Consider the following 23253-nt stretch of genomic DNA (forward strand, 5'->3'; position numbering starts at 1 on the left):
TTTGTGTACTACAAAATTGTATTTTGTTTCACTAAAAATGAATAGATTTTTAGGATAAAAGAAGCTGAAAGTGGAAACAAACCCTAAGGAAAGGGGAAACAATTTTACAATTTCCACTCCTCTCCTTCCTTGAGCAAAAGCAGTTGTAAAACTTTGATATGTTTGAAAATACAAATCAGAGGAATCCCTTTAAATTCTTACCTTATGAAGAGTATCTTCCACAGCTTTCATATGACTAATGATCAATGCTTTGTCCCTATTACAAGAGGAAAAAAAGAGGGAGATTATAGAACTGAAACTTAACTGATGTAGAAATTCATTTTCTGCTTCTTTTTAACTATCATGTCTTTTCAAATAATTGTTGATAACTCAAACTCGTATGTTTTTATCTTTCCTTTTTAAATTTCCAATGCAAATCTTTAAAAACAGCTCACTATTTGGTATGTTTCCATATGAAATTTGCTTTTGTTGTGGACTACCAATTAAATGATACATAATTATGGGCATATTAATGAACAATTATCATGTTCTTGGAGAAGAAATCTGCAGTTTTAGATATAAAGCACATGTAGAATTTAGTCCAGGCTCTAGCAGGAGGAGAACACATACTTGTACATTTCTAAAAGAAGTCCAGGCAAAGATCCTATCCTAACAAAAGGGAGGTCTAGCGAAACAATTCTCTTATGCCTTTTTGTAGATTAGGGCTTCAGTAAGAATGACAGCTTTCATCAGCTGTGCTGCCATGAAAAACCTTGGCCTCAATTCATGATTGACAGAAATAGAATTGAAGTTGCATAACRCTATATGACTAAGGAGAAAGGACAGCATGACCAACAAAACACCATAGGAAATCAAATGGAGTCCATGCCAGAAAACTTAATACCTTAAAATTTCAGGACTGTCGTTTGTTTTGCCAGCAATGCATATATTTTGTTTGAGCTTTTACAATACCTAAACCAGAATTCATAGAACCAGTGTGATTTAGGTTGGAAAAGACCCTTATGATCACTGAGTCCAACCATTATCCAAGCACTGCCAAACTGTGCGAAACTGACAGTAAACWGTGTCCCTAAGGGCCATATCTACATGTCTTTTAAATACATCCAGGGAATGTGACTCCACAACTTCCCTTGACAGCATGTTCCAATGCTTGACCACTCTTTCAGGGAAAAAAWTTTTCCTAATATCTAATATAAACTTCTCTTGGCACAACCTGAGGCCATTTCCTCTTGTCCTATCACTTGCTACTCGGGAGAACAGACCGAGCCCCACTTCACTGCAATCTCCTTTCAGGTATCTRTAGAGAGTGGCAAGGTCTTCCCTCAGCCTCTTTTTCTCCAGTCAAAATCATTATATTCTTCCCCTTGGAATGACTGCTTCTTTCTCATTTCTTGATTTATAGTATCTGAACAGAAAATACAGGATGGTGGCCAGAAGAGTAGAATTGGCTTTTACAATCCTAATAAAACCACACAAACTTCTCTTTTTTTCAGGATTCTGCCTTTCYTTGGACTAGATTGACAGGGTACTTGGCTGATGTCTGGGATTAAACCACAACACAGAAAAATTATCAAAAAGCCTACTAAACTTTTGTCAAGTTCACTGTTTCAGACACTTTTATTAATATTGCTTCTCACTCAGGAGAAAAGTGGAAAGAACTGCTGGCCACCACTAAAAGAAAATCAAGATAGCCACTCTTAGAGTGAATTAGACATTTTGCTGTCTTCAAAGCTCTACAGAAATCTAGGAAAGAAATTGAAAGACACCCATGCATTGCTTAYTGTCACTTAGGTCGTGGAATAGATATTAGAATAAAATTTTCTGAACAAGAGCCAAGTCTACTTACCTTCTTTGCTAATATATTCCAAAGGAAAAAAAGACAATAGTTATGAAGAGTTGGGAGAATAATGACTAGCTTGGGAGCTTTCACAATAAAATAACCTTTTCTGACAATAAGAATGGCCATAGGGAATGATCCTTACTGGAATGCATAAAATAGGTTGAGGCAGAGTGAAAAGGGGCAAGCTTTTGAGAACAAATACTTCTTCTTCAGGTCATAATCTCTTTTGATACACTCATACCAAATAATATTTGTCATTTTAATTAGCTTGTTAAACATTTCACTGACAACTATATTAATTACATTATTTTGCTGGTGCATAAAACCCTTAAAGCATCGAAGCTATTGTTCTTCAGAGGTCAGATGTACCCCAGGCATAATGAGAAATTTTAATTTTAAATTGAACTTTTTTAAATCTTGGCCATGGACCAATAATATTCAAAGTGCATACTACTATAACAGTAATAGATAACAAAGTCTGAAAGGATTTATAATTTTATCTGACTATATAACTCTCAGAGGTTAGTAATAATCTCATTCAAGTCAATGGAACAGCTTTTGACTACCAATATTTTCAACAATGGTCCCTGTACATTTCCGTCCACTCTTCAAGTTATAGTATAAAAAGGCATGGGGTTTACATCTAAATCCAAAACTCTCTGAAATCAGCAGATATATCTATACTATTCCACAGACAAGACTAGGTCCAAAATGGGTTTCAGCCCCTTTAGCAGCTAAGACCTGTCACTTTGCTAGTGCTTCTGCATTTATTATAAATAAATTGTATCTCTTTAAAAATTGGTATGATGAAAATAGAAAGAACAAACAATCATTTCGTAAATAAACAGAATGTCAAGGATCTACTAAAGAGATCTTGTCAAATCAGTAAGATAATGGGCAGACAAAATATAGCTTATGCTATATCAGGATCAAGAATTTGTAACACTATTATGGGATAACTAGAGAAAACATAACATGTAGTTTCTTGAACTAACAGTTTTCTTTTTCGAACACTATCACTGAATTTCAAAGAGAGGCAGATGTACTTTTGTTTTCTAGCATTACATTAGCCAAGGCTAAAACCCTGTGCATGAAAGTAAGAATTGATCTTTTGTCCGTTTTAAGTGATCTCCCCAAGGTCCCAGTGCTCACTTCGCTGCCGTGCAGAGGGCACTCTCTGCATCACGGATGCTCTCGTTCAGTCGACGCTTGTCCTGCTCCAGCTGGGTAAGAAGTCTATTTTGCTGACGCAGAAATCGATCTCTTCTTCTCAGCTCCATCGTTGCCTCGAAGAGACTCTGCAAGCAGACAGAAAGCAGAGTTACTTGTCAGCCCAAATAATTAACTTCAGTTTATGCCATAGGCTATTAAACAAAGTGGAAAACAGACTGACTGTGAAGTAGATTTGGACCATTGCATACTAAGGTTTTATGAATTCTCTAGCAAAAACATTAGTGACTCAGAACCCCCATTTTTAGTATATTGACTATGTGCAAATATATTTATAAAATAAAATTATTTTTTGATCAAGCAGGGACATATACTATGCTACAGGTATTAGATTTACAAATACCAGATTCAAACACAAAGGAAATAATCTAGAGTAYAGTACTAAAGAACACAGAATATTCTCAAAACCTAATTTAAAATAAATATTAAAGAAAGGAATTCACAAAGAAAGGAAATAAACAAAGAAGCATTTATTTAAATATTCTGCACTTTTCATAAATTCCAGCAATACTCTAATATTCTCCGTTAGTGCACCAAGTACAATTTTGACACATTTCCTGCTAAGAATAAATCACTGTTTTATGGTGCTTTCACTATTTTAACATTGGCTTTTCAATATGCAAAATAGTATCTGAATTTTTTTAATATTTCTCTCTGGCTTAGAATTAACACAACATGCATTAATCAATTCAGATTAATCCAATAGATGAAAAATAGCATACAGAACTAATTAATACAGAACCTGGCTAGTTGCTACTCCTTTCTGCTGGGATAAATCAATACATTTATAGACTGGAGTATTCGTAATTTGATTCCATAATTTGTTAAATGTTACTTACAGCTGTTAATTGCCTTTTTAGAAAGAAATTACAATAGGTTATTATAAACATCATTTAACAAATCACACATTTCCTGATATATTCTAAAACAACATAGAAGACTGCATAGTTGCAAGACWCAGCTCTCACACACCTTGTTTTCAAAATTTATGGGTATGTTTTCTGTTTAAATTCCAAGAATGCTCTCCCTAATTTGTACTCAGGAGTATTTGTCATGGACTGTGGCACATGGAGATGTAGTGTACTGTGGATATGTATGAAGAAGAWCATATACAAAAGGCCAGTGAAAGTTTGGAGGGTACTTAAAACTGAACTAATCTAAAAAAGTTTCAGACYTATCTGTGGGTCAAGGATACTTAAAAAAATATTATGATAGTGAAAATTTCTATAAAATAGCAAAATACAGCATAGGCCTGCATAATCCTGCAAAATAAATTGTGATCAGTGAACTGGCCTAAGTTTTCTTTCAACATTCCTAAAGAGAAAAAGGCAACCAGTTACTTAAATGGTATATTTTGAAGGTACAGCACCATTATTTGAACTCTTGTTCAGCAATTTACAAAATCTAGACTGGAATTAATCACAGCTGTAAGAAAAAAAAATTTAAAATAAAGTTTATTTAAGAAACTCTAAACCCCCAAAATGTTAATATTAGTCTTGCTCAAATGACTGCTGGTCAAATATTCTGACACTTACATCATTATTTTCAATGAACAACYGATATGTTTCACCTAGGAAAAAATAAACACACTGGTATCATTCATCTACCGCACAAAGATATCCAAAACCAGAAGTCTTGCTTTCAAAAATTCTACCCTAATGCCACTGGCAGCTATCAAAGCCAGTCTGAACCGATGAATTTGTGAATTATCAGATTTTCAGAAATGTTATTTCCAAGAAACCGGATGTGGATTAGCACGGATAAAGGGATCCATCTCTAATTCAAACTCTCTCCTTCCCGTTACTGTAATTACTGTTTGCTTGGCTAAGTCAGCATTGAGGAAGGCATTCTGAAAATCAAGCTAAGTTAACCCCCACCCATATTCCCACTTTTGACAAATAGAATATATTGAACACAGAAAAAGGTCCCTGTTACCAACACTTGGTCCAACCCACTTTCCCACCTGACTGAAAAAACTGATTTTAAGTAGTTTCTGCCAGTATTTTGATGCACATAATTTTTGCTATAGAGGCTGTTGAACAGATTTTGGCTCCAAGATCCTAGCTKTCTAAAACAGAAGAGAAAGACAGGATAATAGGAACATTATACATATTTACTTCATTTTTATTAGTTAGCTATCATTCTGCAGGTATTGAAGAGTTGTCTGCTCCCACATAAAGCTTCCATCACTGACCACAAACAATGAAGAACAGCCACTAGTCAAAATCTTCGGAGAGCTGCTAACTAATCCAGGTTACTCACTGCAAGCACAAGCCTATTAATGAGGCAATAGCAGGGCCTACATCTTTTAAAGGGCATGGCCAGCAATCCACACAAGCTGGTGATGAAGCAATATAGAAATAGTTAAATCAAGTATCTCACTGAAGACCTGCTCTATTATATTCAAAAAGAACACAATTATTTACAGAAATCTCCAAAGGATTCAGACTTTATCTACTAGWAATATTGCAATACCTAAGCAAAAAGGAAACTGATTTTAGCACTCCAAAAGCAGTTTCATCAGTTACCTGAAGCTTCATGCTACCATGGGTTAAAGTCAAGCCTTGGAAATGTTCAAATACAGAGTGGTGTATTATAAAATAATGGCTGGCAAGCCTCTTTTTTCGCTTCTTCAGATTGATCTAATTAAAACCCTTGATAAACTTTATGGACTCTAATATTTCCAGCTGAGTGACTGAAACCAAGAGGGTGTGCCTCAAGGCAGCAAGGCAACAATGATAAGCAGCAGGTTAGCCACTAATTTCTCAGCTAGGGTAGATTGTGAAAGTGTGATGTTCTGATATCCAAGAAAGTGTTCAGGAGAGAATAGGATAAATCAAGTTTAATAACTCTGCTCCTAATTGTTCCCTCAATGCTCCACTCTAATTACTTGGAGAACTCTCCTGACTGTCACCTGATATTAAGTTGTTGGAGGCTGAGTGTGGAGCAGTGAGATAATCAATAAACATTTAGTGGGGAGAAGAATGAAGATCCCGTTAAGCAGTGGGAACCTGCAGCACCCAAAGCCCTTCTGCTCATGAGAAAACCTATGGGAGAGCCATAGTGATTGCAAAGCAATAATCCAAAGCACTGGTTTTAGGCTTTGAGGCCTTTAGGCAACAGTACATTTGAGAAAAAAAGGTTAACACGGTCACCCTAATTACAGCCCATTTTCACATTCTTCATATATAAGCAAAGACAAGCCAATTAGGTAGAAAGGAAGATAAGGGAAGTTTTATTTGTATACTAATTAAACCCCTGATGAAATTAAAGAAAAAACATACAGCTCTGTAATTGTGTCTGAGAAAGGTCACTTCAGGTTCAGTTATCAGAAAAGCACAGCCTTGAGATATTTCACTTAATCCACAATATAGCCCTTATTTTGCCCCCCAGGTCTTAGTATTTACAAAAATAAGAAAATTTCAAAACCTGATAATGCATTTATCTTGAAATGTTTTCTGTGGACAATTACAACTGTTAAAAGTTGAGGCTAACTATGATAAGAAGAATGAAGGTTTTAAAAACCTAGTATGTTTGCACATAGTTCTGTGAAGATGCTGAGCTTTCACTTTCAAGTACAAGTGATTTTGAACCAACTTAAAGCTAAACTCCAATTTATTAGCGTTCTGTAAAATGCCAGTTATCTTTCTTGCTCAGGTTTTTAGGCATTCAGGTGCTAATTCAGACATCACTGCGCTGCTTASTCTCCAGTCTGCCAAAATCTCATAGATCAGTTGAGTTTTCACCAGAATCCTTAGGAATTTCCTTTAGAGACATTTAGTTTTAGACCTTTTCTCTCACACAAATTAAGGATAAAAAAACATTTATTGGAGAGAACAACGAGCAACTGATAGCACTGAAGGAAAAATCTCATTGGCTGTTTGTTGGCTTGTTCCTTCCACGGGTTTCCTTTAACACATTTAGGTTTGCAGTGAGGAATCTTTTTATTCAAAACCCATTACAAAAACAAATCAAAGTTTAACATTCTCATTCTTATGCAAAAAAGGCACTTTATCCAAAAGACAACAGATGGACAATCACTATAGATAAACAATGACAGTCACACAGTTTAAATTCACATGTAAAGCATTTGTGACACATTTATACTGAGACTGTATTTTCCAATATCAACTAAAGCTAGATCAAACTGCTTTGTAAATTAGATTTAAATTACACAGACACTACATAGCAGTATAAAATATGCAAATGCTCTGCAATATGTGTATTACAAACTAATTTGGGAAACTGAAGATTTTCTTTTCCAGGTGAAGTTCTCTATGTGTATTCTCTACTTAGATGCAAAGTATTACTTTTTTWAAAATGAATCCTAAAAGCTGTCCTACACACACAACTAATAAATTTCACACTGAAAAAAAAAAGTACAGAAAGTTTAGTCAGCATCCATTCCTTCACCAGTTTAAACACATTTCCCACTATACTTGTTGAAAAAATAATCTTCAGGATGATCTTTTAGTGCACCTCATAAGTCTACAAGTAACATACAGAAGTCTGTATCTTCAAATGGTTCAGATCCAAAAGGTACAACAAGCCACATTATTATTTAATGCCTACCATATTTTTAGTGTGTACAATTGCAATGCAAAACAAAAAGATCAGCTCAAACTATACAGCTGAAATTCCACAGGATGTTTTCTTAAAAGAATCCTTATCTATCAGGAAGAAATAAAAATGAAGCTTTTTCTATCAACAGAGTGGATCAAAAATCTTAGGGAAAGGAGTTCTATGACAAAAAAAAACCGTGAGACTTCTCATCAATACTTTAAAAAAATCAAACACATCTAAGCAGTACATTGAGACCTAYATCAAGAAATAAGATGGATTTACACTTCTCTAATAGAAACTAAACTACAATATTAACATACTATAACTAGAATCACTGTGTGTTTCACAGTGTCTGCAGTAGTGTCTTAAAACAGTTTCAGATGAACTCCATGTGGCTGATCTGCTCTTGCAAAGCAGAACTAACCTGAGACTGACCACCCATGCCATCCCTTCAAAAACAAATGCTTTCCTATGCCCGTTAAATTTCTCTAGGAGAAGAAATACGAGTGCTAAAAAACAAAGACTTGATAGAGCTGTACCTGCTTCACGGAAAAAAAAAACAATTATTTTTTTCAACCTCTTTGATACTTGGTCTTCATCCTGACAACAGCCATCTTTTCATATGCTGGCATTGAGAGAAAGGCCATACCTGATGACTCTTCTCTGACTAATGTGATACAGCATGGAAGCAGTTAAAATAGTTCAGAGATCTCAGAGTATCTAACAAGGTGCAAAATGTTCTTAATGTCTTTGTAAGAGCCTTGTGTAACATAATGAGGTCAAACAGCACGACTGGGTCTATTAAGCAAAATGAATACCAACCAGCACAATCATTCTAATAAATACTAACTAGTGAAACACTGGTGAATGAAGGTGCTTTCACATTTTTAATACAATGTCAAATACAATTGCTTGTGATTGGACTCTCATAATACTGGAGTACAAACTGTGGTTTATCCAAACCAGTACCAAAAGTGCCAAGCAATCATCTTCCAACTCTAAACAGTTGTAATATACGGCTACTGTACAAGATCTTGAGCCTGAGTATTAAGAAACACCTAAATGAAATTTTATTTGAGAGTCATTCAATGGATGGATACGGAAAATAAAAACACGTTCATTTTGCAGGAGATTTTTCTTACAGAAGTCACTTGCAATTTGAGGCAATCATGTAATGCAAGCAAATGGTATCCCCTACATATCTCTAGACAACAGTTCATTTATTGACAGAAACACAGCTCTTAGATATCCAAGCAAATTTAGATACCTCAAATATCTCACCAGCAGTGACCCAGGCTGGATTATAGTGCCTCAAAGACTTACAGTTAGGTTTAATATCTCTTTGCTATAGTGCATATATTTCTCAACAGAAAATCTATTCTGATCAACAAGAAAGGGATGCATTTTTCAAGTGCATTAGCTCAAGATGTTTAGCAAAGTATGACTGAAAATGCCTTGTGAAGTCATTGAGTTGTGTATGTTTTAAGGTTATTGTGAACCAAAAGAGCTTAGTAATTTAAACACAGTAGCTTTTCCTGAATAATTCCACATAATGAAATCTCTTCCAGAGGACACATACTATGTTCACTCAGTTTCAAAGTAAAACAAAAAAAGCACAACCTTTTTAAGTCTTTATGTGAAGTAATCACAAAGTATAAATGGCCCACACATAGGCCAGATCTTCATGAATTGTTGAGGGAGGCCCTTTTGAATAACAAGATGCACTAGGCCTTTCAGACATTCACTAATGTGAACAGAGAGAAAAAACTAAGACCTACTTTTAAACTGTGTTTCCAAAAAGGTTTAAGTATACAATAAAATTTATGCACATTATAATTTAGCAATTTTTATAATCTTCTAAGCTAATGAATTATATTAGTATTACTGGAAATCTGCAGAAAGGGATTATGCCACTTAATAGAACAAATACAATTTTAGAAAAACTCAGGCTTCATCACTATGAGTTTTAAGAATAACCCTTGAAGTTAAATGAGAATCAATTTTTGGAATCATATGCATGGTGGCATGAGTACCAGATCAGTCTCCTCTTAGTCAATTTCTGACATGCTGACCCCAGGACTGATGCTTCTTTTTTCTCCCTAAAAATGTAAATTTCTCTCCCAATGTAACATTTAGTCCTTTGCAGCCACAGACTAAAAACGACCCAACAGACCCAACCCTGCATAAGCAGCAGTTTTTCTGTGCTTTGGCAGTATCATGCCTTTAAATGAGATACTTCAGTGGCCCAGAAAAGGAATAATCTTGAGTTTTTTCACTGTTACATTTTTTATCCTGGCAGACCCTCAGCCTTATAGTTGGTACAGTTCCAAGACTTCAAAAAGATGGTTTACACCTTCAAAGTGCTACTCTATCACATGTACACACATAAAAATATTTAGCTGTATATCCATGTGGACACAACATATTGCACCAATTTCTTGCATTTCATTATAGTCTCTCTCATCTGTCACAGCCTCAAACCATCTGTCTCTGATCATGTCCTACTGGTCTTAATGATCTTGCCTTACCAGTGACATTTCTAAGCCCTGGAAGAGATTATTTTAAGTTATTAAGAAATACTCTTCCATTAAATATGTATTACAAAATTGGTTTGGAATATTTTTAAATGGTAATAGTCAGTTAAAACAATTCAGGGAAAAGAAGAAATAACAGCAATAAAATATTAACAATGACAACAAAATATTTTGTACAAATTAAATAACCACACTTTCATTCCCATTGTTTATTTTAAAAAGAATACAATCTGAAGATAGGGAGCATTTGAACACAGACAAAAAGTCATCAGAGTCAGGTTAAATCACACAACATTCTGCTTCAGAACTAAATTTGAGAAACAAATATTATGGTATGTTGTCTCTTCAGACATTGGTTCAAAAAATGGCAATATTAGGAGTGATCAGAACAGCTTCCCTTTAGAAAATTTCTAAATAGAACTTCAGGTTCAGTTCAAAGTATAAAATATACTGTCTGTGAGCTCAAAATACTGATGGCCTCAGCTAAGTTACTTTCACTGCTGCAGGTTATTCTGCATCCATTTCTTGGAAGAGGCTGCTGCACAATTCCACCACACACAAGTGCATTAGTGGGAATCATCAGATTAAGGAATTAGGGGCAATGCCAAGAATGTCAATTAGCGCCACACAAAGGTTTGATCTTCCTTCATAAAGAGTTTTGATTTTCTTTAGTTAATTAATTAGACAAATCTCTTTTTTTAGCATGGCACTAATACTAACGTAGGCTTCACAAGATTTATCACTTTACATAGCTTACATTCAAACACTGCATTCCCGTTCAGAAGAGTTCTCTCCAAACCATACATTCAAGGTATGTGCCTTTCCACAGACCCCCATATGTTATTTAGTGCATGAATGTTTTATTTGACTATCAGGCTAGCCATGAAGTACCTGCAGGGAGAAAACACTTGATTCTATATATTCATTTTACTTTTAAAACCTTAATAAAGTAAGAAAGCATTTATAAATATGCTATTCCATATTAAAAGGTCTATTCTTCTATATAGGTCACCCCTATCTTTTCATTCATTAAAAACTGGACAGTCAACACCTTAGCAGAAAAAAGATAGAGGAAAATAAAATTTAACTTACATAAAAGGCAACTTTTAAATCATTCCATTGAAAAAGCATCAAAGATATATTACATCCCAATATTCAGCAAGGAGATCAAAGTGCTATAAAGACATATTGATTGGATGTCTCACTTCCCTCTGGATATGCTTTGAGTCATACCAAGTGCCAACTGAGAACACAAAGCTTAAACAAGGAATAAGTTTCCCGGAGCATGGCAAATACAGATCCTAAAACAGGCATGTTGAACAGTGAGAATGATAAATCACTGCAACTATTAAACTGAATTATAATTTATATTTTTCTCTTTTGCATGTTTCCTGTGGCATTATGATGATAAAAACTTGGAAAGTTACCTGCTTCACTTACCCACAGAAACAACAGTAATAAATATGTCTATCACTAGGTGATACCACACAGTCAATTATTTTAGTAAATTATGATTAACTTTTTTTAAGAACACTTAAWTCTTCATTCTCACACTTGAGAAATTTTCCTGTAAAACAAATAAGTAATATTTATAAACAAAGTCTTGGGACTGCTACTTGGACTTGAGAATCTTAAATTCATAATTCTGAAATTACTTAATTGCTTATTGCAAAGTCCATGAAAAAACAAAACAATAAAAAACAAAAACCCCAAAACACAAAACAATTAAGGGGATTTTACTTTAACTGGAAAGATTTGGAAACCTTTTTAAGTCTTTGTAACTGAGAAGTAAAAAGATGTATCAAAAAGAACCTCACTGGATTTTTCATACATACCTACTGTAAAAGACAACACAAAAAACTAGGCAGCATAAAACACAATTTCTGTTCTGAGTTTGTTGCTCTGCTATTATCTTGAAGAGGGACCATGCTCCTCATGACTAACAGGACAGCAGAGCTACAGAGTTTGGAAGCTGAAATTGGTACAAATTTTGAAAAACATTCCCCTTGAAAATCATTGAGCACCTAATGGAGTGTCAAATTRAATTAAAAGATCAAATTATATGAAAGATAAGCACGGCTGCTGTCATAGTATGCAGCCAAGGGGATACAGGTGCTAAGAAATGCATCTCCTGTTTCAATGCTAGTTAGAGACATACTTAATTATATTCCAAAAGTTTAATTATATTTCCATAGCTATTTGAAAGATTTTACTTATGGTTTCACAAGAAAGTACAAAGATTTTTGCAGAATTAGTTTCACACAAAGAGAAAGGGAAAACATGGGAAAACATGGGAAAACATGACCAAGTTGAAAAAACTATGGTATCCTGGAGATACTTTGGATAAATAGCAGCAAAAAGCAAATGTATGTATAAAGGACTTCTATATCAAGAAGATAGAGAATGTGTATAGTAGAAAATCCTACACATTGATATCTATACTACTAGGAAAAACAGGGTTTAGAGTACCTCCTTTAAAAAAATCACATGCTGTTTTAAAGATCTATTGATCCTCTCAGTACATCTCAAGGTAACACAGTTACTTTGTAGTTGATCCAATAATATAACAAAGATCTCCCAGGCACTGGATTTACCAAGAAGCCTTTCAGTATTTTTGAGTGAAAACTGAAAGATAGTTGAAGGTCTTGATATAACAGAAATAAATGGTATGTAAGAACATACGCTTATTAACCACACACTGTAATTACACAATAATCCCATTTTTCTTCCAAATTACTTGTCAATAAATCTTTCTCACTGCACTATAAATTCCAAGGTCATGGACAGAGGTATTTATTAGTATAATTACAATGCAGAAATAAAACCATTAAGCTTTTAGATCCTGATATTGTTCCATTTGTTCTCCCCTTCCCCCAAGGGAGGCAAATAGTTCCTACAAATGGAATACCCAGAAAATATTGGAAGCTACTTTCAAAAGACTAAAAATATGCTGGTTAATGCAATTACTTTGTTAGAGTTTTCTCTCTATCTAAACTTCGACAGAATGTCAGATTTATCTTTTTTTCAATACCACAGTCCAGCAAACAGACTCGGGATAAAAAGTATTCTCTGAAATAGGCAGGGTTACTACAGTGTTAAGACTAAACCACTCTGGATTTCACTGCACTGGACCAATACCCAAGGTGTCAGCCACTTGCCAAGAAGTAACTTGCAGTCCAAATTTGTAGATTCTTTTTTCCACAATTTCATTATTCCTAGGCACCAATCCACCTGTCTGGTAACTTGCCTTCTTCCACAAACCACCAGAAGGGCACCTAAGTGCATGATTCATAAAACAACTGTCAAAAATCAGACGACTGAATCAGACTAACATGAACAAACTTATTCCATAAATCTCTGAAGAAGAGTAAACCTATTCTTACCTGGAACTTAAATCCTGATCATAATTAGCTTTCCAAAATTAACTAAAGTGATCATACCTAATCACGACTTATTCTAGTGTTTTCAGTGTCTAAATTACACACAAATTGTTTTAATAGGGACAGTATTTTCTTCACTCTTCAGCAAGCCAAAAATAAAATAAGAACTTTTCTTATATATGGACAATTTTTCTTATTAAAATAGTGTTTATCAGATTAGATTTAACATAAATGGAATAAATTGCTAATTATTTTCATTCYTCTTCTAATGTAAAGTAGAAGCAATCTGGATATAATTTTATTATTTTCTTCCTATATAATATTGTTAATACCAACTAATAAAATATTATGCAGTACCTAATTTAAAAAAAAAAAAGTATGAATACATGTTCAAATTCCAACGTAAAACCTTAATATTTCTCAAAAATTAACTATTACTGACATTTAACTTGTAAAACTGGACAAAAGAGGAAATGCAAGGAATGAAACAGTAACACAACCATAATGCTGATATCCTTTCAAACTTCTAACAGAGCTTCTAACTAAATTATGTCTGTGTGACTTATACTGCAGTATTTTGCACTGTTGTACTGACCTTCATGTTAATGCAAACATATAATGAGTTCATAACAACAAATTTTAATTTTATTCTTTCTCCCATTCTGCTCATTACTTACACATTTTCCAGAAAGCTTGACTCAGAAAATCTAAGGCAGACCTTCAACAACTTGGTTGATAGTTGTTCTGCTGCTTCATTGATTACTACAGCACAAATACAAATCTAAAAGCCATGTACCAGACTAATGCTAATTCTGATGAATGTGCTAGGCACAGAACAAAGGAAATACACAGACTCAACAATCTGTCTAGACGTTAGTTCTTCACCCAGTGGGTATTGGGCACTGGAACAGGCTCCACAGGGAAATGATCACAGCACCAGCCAGACAGAGTTCAAGAAGTGTTTGGACAATGCTCTCAGGCACAGGATGTGACTCTTGGGGATGGTGCTGAGCAGGGCCAGGAGATGGACTTTGATGATCATTGTGGATCTCTTCCAACTCAGGAGATTCTAAGATTCTATGAATCTAAGGCCCTGGACAAACCACAGAAGAGTGAAATTTAAAGTGAAGTTTAAGTTTAAAGATCTGAAATACAGTTCAGTAATAACAGAATGCAGACTTTATCTCTGTTCTCTTTCCTTTTGCAAACAAACCTCTCAGGTCCAGCCCAGAGTTATATGTTGTCTATATGTCTCCCTTTTATGCAAAGACAGCAGCTGCCAGAAGGAAGACTACCCCTTCCCATAAACCCAAACTTCACATACAATGCATTGCAATAAACAAGAAAGCACAAAGGACCAGCTCTACACAAGTTTGTAGTTGACCTAAGTATTTGAAGACTAAGAAGATGGTAGTAGAGGAAGTTATGTAAGAGAGAAGGAGAATGAACAGGCTTACTTATTTTACAAATAGTGTTAAGACAAATTGAAATACCTGACAAACCTCTTTAACCTGTAATTCATTGCACCAAGAAAACACATTACCTCTTTCAACTAAGAACAGAGCAGATGACAATACTAATCCATTCTTACCTACTTTATAAATTATTTAGTTGTTCAGAACATAGACAGTATGGAAACTAAAAATGAAAAAAAAATAATCCCCCCATTTAATTATTGAATTATGAATTTTAGTTTCAAACCTATTCAGAAGGGAGTTTGCTTCTCTTTAACATGCTAAACGTCATTAACACAAATTCTCTGTTAAGTTAGATGGTAGTGGTAATCAGCTATACTGCTTTCTTTAAAGAACAATATGACATTTAATGAGGCAATGCACAGCAGTGCAGTTTCCTGACAAAGTGACAGGTTTTCAGGATCAACGGTATCCCTAAGTGTATACAAATCCTAACAATMTTTTTGACTTAAGATGTCAGAGGAAAAGAAATCTCAAATTTTATTTCTATTCTTACTGCAATATTTTTGAGAAGCACAAAAATCACTTGGTCTTCCTCATAATATACGTGAAGCCTTTTAACCCTCCTGTAACTTAGCACAGCATTTTCAGAAATAACTGTAAAACTGACTTAGAAAGTGTGTGCAATGGTATTAGTAAAAAAAAAAATCGCATAATTTTTTTGTATCAATTGTGTAAATGTATTGTATAAGTTTTGTAAAAATTGTATGTTAGAAATCGGAAATTTTTTTTCAGGAAAAATATGCAGCTATAAATGTATGAGGAGAAAAAGCAATGAAAAACAGAAAATTGTGTCCACCTTCACCTCAAATTCACCAAGAACTGAGAGCCTGCTCAGGGAAAACATCTACTTTCTAACAAACATAGAAATCCCAATCTTCATCTGAGTCTAATATATTCAGATATGCCTGTTTAGTGAAGGACACTCYGGATACAGAATATGTATGTGTGATTTGAATGACAGAGGTCCTGAAAATAAAGACTCCAAATTGTCTCACTAGAAAACACATTTTTGAGTTATCAAAGCATTTGGATGAGATTTCTTTTTCCTCACTTATATTGTCATTAATTAATGGCAGCTTCACTAAACACAGCAGATTGAAAACCCCAAAATTTAGGTACCTTCTTCTAAAACAAGTGTTGAAGTTTGTGTTGAGGCACATGAGTATCAAATTATACGATTTAACATCTATTGCACTTGTATTATTAATTAACAATTTACAGGACTTACATCATAAATAAAACCTTAAAAATATATTCTTTTTATTACAGGTACTAACATACCTAAAAGGAAGTAAATATATACACAGTGCATGTCAACAGGAAACAAAAATACTTAACTTGATTAAAATAAGCTTGTATTGAATTAAAAATATCACTGTTATTGATACCTGTTTAGCATTTGTGTAAAGGTTTCTCTTCAAAGAAAGAGGAATCAGAGCAAATGATTCACCTCATCTAATAAAAAAAAGTGGTGTTAAAGACTTGCTTAGTTCCAGCTGACCTTGAACGTAATTGGCTACTTTGGATGTCTCTATGGTATACGCCATTAGCAAGATAAAAATATACAGGATTAAAATCTGAACTGATAAAGCTAAGAAATTAAGTATTACTCCTTTAATAAGCCTACTTTATGAAAGTACGTGAATACCAAAATATCTCCTTACTGATTACTGTTGAACTGTGAATAAGTTAAAAAATAAGATATCAAAAGTTAAAGTATCTAATATTTTCATTTTCTTCTTTTTACCTGTTTAAAAATTATGAATAAAGAATTCAAGGAAAGATTTTTTTTTTTACTCCATGACAGTCTGCTCTACCTGAACTCACTTGTATGCCACCACAGTGACAAAATTTTTATATACACTTAGTCTATACTGGTAAGATTAATTTATATCTTAAGATGAAAACTGAGGCTTTTTTTTTTTTCTATTTTACTTTTTACACTGCACGGAGGCAGGGGGCTTCTGTATTGTTTAAGCACTTAAAAACCTATATAATTGTAAGAACACTGTTTTAAAAAGGCAAGGTTGATTATTACAAAGATGAGATTATTTCTCTGTACTGCAAAATGAGAACTACAAAATCCCCACAAAACCCCCAAACATTTCAAGTGGCAAACACCAATTAGCTAAAGAAAAGGGTGTGTCAATTAAAATGAAAGGGCAAAGGCAGAGACCATTTCTTCCTGTAATGAAAAAGGTTGGATTGTGGTAAACTGTGGGAGAGAAAAGATACTTTTTCTTTAATTTTAAAATCAAAAATATAAAGGGCTCGAAATTTAAAAAGTACTTTTACTCCTTGGTATCAAAGCATTAGAYTAAAAATTGAATTTTGAAAGTACTTATTCAACACAAGTTTGGAACTGTAAAAAACAATGATAAAAAAGTGGAAGTGAAATGATGATTTAGGATGTCTCTCTTATGCAATTTTATCTGCATGACTAAAAAAATAACAAGGTCACTAGATCATTAACATGTGTCGCCATGCTATCACAACTGTTCTTGCCTCCTTTCTTGACACAGTCACAGATACATGCTTTTACAACCAAAAGGCAATTTTGTGCTAACTTTCATAGTAAACATCATGAAAAAAGTAACAGATATCAATTAACCATCTAAGGTGAAGGACAGTACCCAGCAACAAGTCTACAACTTCAGTTTGGTTTAAAACTCCTCCACAGAAATGATTGAGGCTTAAAGTTATAAACCAAATCTGTGTATATACAAGTCGTAAATGTCAGCCTTAAGATTTATTTTGTCAACATTCTTTGCCTCCATCCTATCATCTATATTTTTACATTGCATTGTATCTTTTAAGCTTTCAGCAATAATCATGCATTTTACACTAAATTAAGCTATTCCAGTAGCAAACAACTGTCAGAGGACTGCAGAATTAGGATGCATTTTAAGTCATGACTGTATCAAAAAAAATTGTATCTTGCCTTCAATTAATAAAAACCGGAATCTGTGAAATCTAATTCAGTATCCAATAATCTATGTAACATATTTGTTTAAGACTTCCTCCTATACTTTAATTGACTACAATTGACTTTTTGCTCCATATCCTCTGAACAAATGAAAAGACATATTTAAGCTAAAGCAAAACACGGTGAAAAAAATCATGTATTAATGTATAAAAAGTAGACACTACTGAAGACTTCAAATAGGATTTGTCTTCTATTCCTTGCCTTCTTTATATTCCTAATAGCCATTTAAAAATCTTGAATAAAACATTTCTCAAATAAATCAAACACAAGACTAACAGCTAAAATATACTGCAGTCATATCAGAAAGAAAATAGCAATTGTATTAACAAGCAACCTGACTGAAAACACCAAACAAGTTTATTCTTACATTTAAATGAAACAACCAAAACCAGGGAATTGTGAGGGAGGCAAAAAAAAACTACAAAAACCAACAGGTACTTGGAAATGTCAGTCTTTTACCCTTAGTGAGTTAAGGCATTTTTGGTAAATAATACCACTAATGAAAACCCTCCTTAATAAATTTAATAACATCCTTCAGCATCCCCCACTATACGTAACTTCAAATCTCAAATCTGCTGCAACTGATCCTCCTTGACGTCCACTTTTACTGTTATATTTTCAATATTTCTGACAYTTCTACTAGTTTTGTAGCCTGGATTGTTTTGGTTCTCCTGCTTCTTGACACTTCTTCTCTCAGAATCAGAAGTGCTTATGTTTCTCAAAATACAAGTGAAGTATTGTCTTTTGCTCAGCTGTCAATTCACAGAATACTGGGATATGGAAAGACAATAGTAGGGCTGAAGCATCAAAGCATGCTTTACATACAACATAAATAAAAGCAGCAGAACCAGGTCACCACTCATTACTGGCTTGCCATCACAAAATTTCCTCTCTTCCCATGTTAGATACCCACCTGGTTTGAAACCTCTAATGCTCTCTCTGTTCCTTCATTAGTTATCAGAGATTCTGATAACATCATCTTTACCTTCATTACTTGTTATGTCTGCAGAAAATTCTAAATCCTGATGAAAAAGGATTTCTCTCTGTTGTCACCTCACATATTCCAAACTGACAAATGCATTGTCTATCCTAGGATCAGCAGACAATCCCRGTTTTAAAATATTGTGATCTCTATCAAAAATTAAAGTACTCCTGTTCTTTTTCATTTATTCTTTCTATACATTGCAAACACCTTGTGATAGCTGGAACTGCTCTCACTTACATCTCCTATTAATTTTAGACATTTCACATTTATCAGTGTATACCACCCAGTTACAAAAGCAGAAGAGTGATGTCATACCTTGAAGTATCATCTTGAAATTGTTTTCTAAGTACCCTAAAATTTCAATGGACTACATAGTATGTGTGTGTTTACTCTATAGTTTTATTTGCATAAGAATTGCAATATTTGGCTTATTCACCAAAAAGTAAATTCTGTCAGGTGCCAAATTCAGAACAATAATCATCTTACCTTTACAGATTCACTTAAGACTTGGGTTTTATCTGCTTCTTCACTGGATTGCAATTCTAGTTTATTATTTAACTCCTCTAGCTGTTGTGCTTGCTCATTCAAAAGCAACCGTGCCTGACGTTCCCGTTGTAATGCATTATTTAATTCTTTACATACACTTTCAAACCTCTCAGGGGTGATCCATATCTGATAAGAGAAATATATTGTGTTTCATTGTGTGGCTATACTTATCTGTTTACATGTGACTTTCCAAGTTCCACTTGCAAACACATCAAATTCTAAACTAAAAGCATGCTAAAAGTCATTCTTATTTAGTTTTTTAAATTCAAAGACAGACCAACAAGCAATGAAATGGCCTGACAACTTTATTCACCATATCTTTTCAAAATAGTATGTATTTGCCATTCTATTCAAATTAACACTCTGTTGCAAAGAACCAGTATTTAGAAGGAAATACACTTATCAGTGTCCCACACTTGTTAACCCTTGTAAACATCTTCCTGAACTCTTTCTCCCTTTCCAAAACATTCTAGAAAGAAAGAACAGTTCTTCAAGGAAAATTACTGCCTACATTTGAATGGCCATCTAAACTGTRGTCATTTCTTCAATTGTCCCAGAACTGCAAGCAAATAAAACCCAGCACAAGCAAAACTGAAGATAATTAGATATAGTTTTGTCCATTTGAGTAAAAAAAGACCAATATTTTACCAGTTAGGAACAGGAAAGAGAATGGATATGATGCCATCTGTTAAATATCTTCTGCTTGGAAGTGTCTTGACTGGGACACACTAACAGGTCTATCAACTAGGCTTTAGTATCAGTGTTGGTCACAGCTACAGAAAATGTTGCTTTTTCTGGGACACAACTGTTTCAGTTACACCGTGTACCTGTAGAGCATGTATCAGAATCCTTAACCATTCACTAACTCAAATAGCTCCAACATACGCTCAATTCTGAGCCTACAGTAAATAAGCATAGTAGGAAAGGTGCTTAGTGAATCTCCTCCAAGCTAAAGCAAGACAAGTTTCTCCTCCTGCAAGGACTGAAGGCACAGTTCTGTACATATAACAGGGGTCAAACTGAGAATAAACCAAATGGCATAAATCCCTCAAACACCATGTCCATTAGTCACGATACTGTGGTTTCAAGCAGTTAAGGAATCCTTTTGTTGTGCTTCTCATTCCTGTCAGACAATGCTATTTACAGGTTAGTGAATGCATAGTGTTTAAGCAAATGGATCAGTGACAGCTAGGAGTCAGAGGAATTTGGTGCATATATGATAGCAGGAATGCAGAAGAGGCCCTGATTTTCCCCTTCCATAAACTTATTCCGTCAGGGAAACAGCTACACTAAAATTTGCTTTGACTAGCTCAGGACACAACCCAGTGTCAAAGATACAGTAAAATCATAATATTATGAATATAGTATTTAGCAATACTCACACAGAGTTTACAGCTTTTTAACTTCTCATGAACACACTTATTCAATATCCTCTTTGCAGCTGACTTTACTCTTTTGAAGTGAAATCTATCAATGCTTTTTTGGTATGTAAATCGTATCAAGATTTYCAACATACAGAAGAAAACCTGAGCTGCTGAAGAACAAATGTAATTTACCCAGAATACCTCATTCTACAAATCAAAAAGAAACTCTTGTGGAAGGGAAATATTTCTAAATATACCTGACTTCTACCATACTGACATTTACAAGTCAAGTTTTCCAGAAAATTCTTTTAATAGTAGAATGATTTTATATTTATTTTTCAAAAGAACACAGAAAAATGTGTCGTCTTATAAGCAGTCACCTCTAAATCAAATACACTTACTTGCTTAAGCATATTTAATTGCTCTTGCAGGCTCTGGGCTTTGTCCGCTTCTTTTCTCATCTCAATGAAATTCYGTTTGAGCTCTGCAAGTTGTAGGCGCAGTGAGCGGCGTTCCACTTCTGCTGCATGAAGTCTTTGTGTAAATTCAAATATTTGTTTCTGCAAAGACTCTATGTTTTTCTGTCAGTAATCAGAAAGAAATTGATGTGCTTTAACAYGTATTATTTTAGCAATAAAAGAGTGACACGCAATACCCAAGTAATTCAGATAAAGCTCTCATTTTGTCCTCCATCTCTGTTTGGCACAAGTGCAAGAATGTGAACCTGTTTCACCAACTCTGGAGGGTTACTGAAAAATCTGTTTCCAAGTGGGTACCATTTTCATATAAGGGCCACAATAAAAGACCAATTAATTCAGAAGGTTTCTCCTTTTCCTCTGATGAAAGGGAAGAAAACTATCTTTACTGAAAGATAAAACACAAAGCAGAAGAAAACAGAAAAAAAAMCCCCAAAACATAACCAAAACCCAACCCCGTAACACTTAGTGAAGCCAAAAGCAAGCTTGTTCTACAAAGCAAATACAACTTTGACAGAATTTTTTTTAAAATAACATTTTTCTTGGATACATCAAATGTCTTCTGAAATTTCTTTGACAAAAATGAAAAGATATATTCACTTCCTAATGCTTCTAGGTGTTAAGAATCAACTTCTGATGTTTACATAGTAGACTTCAGTGTAACAGTCTTTTAATCAAACTGAAACAAAATTAATGGTACTATCAAGAGAGCTTCATTCTAACACACCATGAGCCTACTGCTTACATGAAGTAGGACTATAATTACGCATACCATACTGGACACTCTGTCACACAATCCAGCTTCCAGGGCCTGTGTATTTATTTTGTGAAGTCCATGAGCCAGGTTCTGTACTAAGGAGTCTTTCTCTGTGCAAGGAATGTACTTGCTGTGATCTAATGGAACCGTCTCCATCATTACATTCAGGTTGTCCATGAGTTTTGAAAACGAGTTCCTGGCTGCACTTAAAAGTGACTTTCCAGAAAGCCAGGACTTTGTACCTTTAAAAAAACAAAACACAAAACCAAACAAAAACCTCAAACATACAAACAAACAAAACACCCCAAAACAAGAACAACAAAAAATCCAAACCAAAACAGAGAAAACATCAAGTAGTTACCAGTTTCAGTTTCTTTCAGTGAAAGAAAAAGTAACAAAAAGCATCTYTAAGATACTCAGTAGAAATTTTCTATTAAAAACTGAAAGATTGAGTCCAAAGTAATATCTCAGAGGGAGACTTTAAGACAAACTGTACATTTAGCAACAAAAATTCTACTCCTATCATCAATTTATGAATGGAAGGGTAGGATAAGGATCTAAAGAATAGGATTGGTTTGTCAAAAACTATGTTTCCAGTTGCTATCATGCTTTCCAATATCACACTTTCTTAAGACTTTCTTTAGTGTTCTAATTTTGTGATTCAGAAGACATGCAAGAGGGATGCAAGCAAACGGAAGTCAGGTCAAGGAAGTCAGAAGTGATAGCACATGGTAAATCACTTTATTGAAATATTTACAATGCAAATTTCTGAGGGTTTCCTGATTTCTCTTCCCTCCCCTCTATAGATGTCTAAATCATTTGCTGTTCAAAATTAGTGAGGCTTGGTACCTTAATGCCATACTATTTATATTCTGAGACAAGAGAATATAATTTACCTTATTCCAAGGCAATTAAAATTTTACAGCTACAATTACTTATTTCCCCACAGGATTTTGGTAATCATCCTTCTCATATAATGGACTTAAGGCCCCAGCACACCCAACATGTCCTGCTTACTGCTAGATTCGTCAGGTCTGTAATTAATAATTGTGTTTAATGTTGATAAATAAAATTGTCAGTGCTCCTTCCACTAATTGGTATTCCAGATAACAGT

General features: G+C 34.3%; 1 protein-coding gene across 6 annotated transcripts in view; it reads right to left on the bottom strand.

The window, feature by feature from the left end:
* Window positions 1-23253, bottom strand: part of CCDC171 (coiled-coil domain containing 171) — a 146441-nt gene that overhangs the window by 51774 nt on the left and 71414 nt on the right. For 4 of the 6 annotated variants that reach the window (XM_057379641.1, XM_057379643.1, XM_057379640.1 and 1 more), the window contains 5 exons: window positions 22155-22381; window positions 21308-21487; window positions 19483-19668; window positions 2993-3138; window positions 202-256 (listed from right to left, as the gene is read on the bottom strand). In XM_057379641.1, coding sequence (XP_057235624.1) covers window positions 202-256; window positions 2993-3138; window positions 19483-19668; window positions 21308-21487; window positions 22155-22381 — 794 coding nt within the window. Of the gene's footprint in view, window positions 1-201; window positions 257-2992; window positions 3139-13951; window positions 14641-19482; window positions 19669-21307; window positions 21488-22154; window positions 22382-23253 lie in introns of those variants that run through there. The other 2 variants (XM_057379644.1, XM_057379646.1) reach the window with 2 other exon arrangements.

Source organism: Malurus melanocephalus, unplaced genomic scaffold (assembly GCF_030028575.1).
Source record: "Malurus melanocephalus ecotype Western Australia unplaced genomic scaffold, MMel_1.1 scaffold_414, whole genome shotgun sequence".
Taxonomy (NCBI): domain Eukaryota; kingdom Metazoa; phylum Chordata; class Aves; order Passeriformes; family Maluridae; genus Malurus; species Malurus melanocephalus.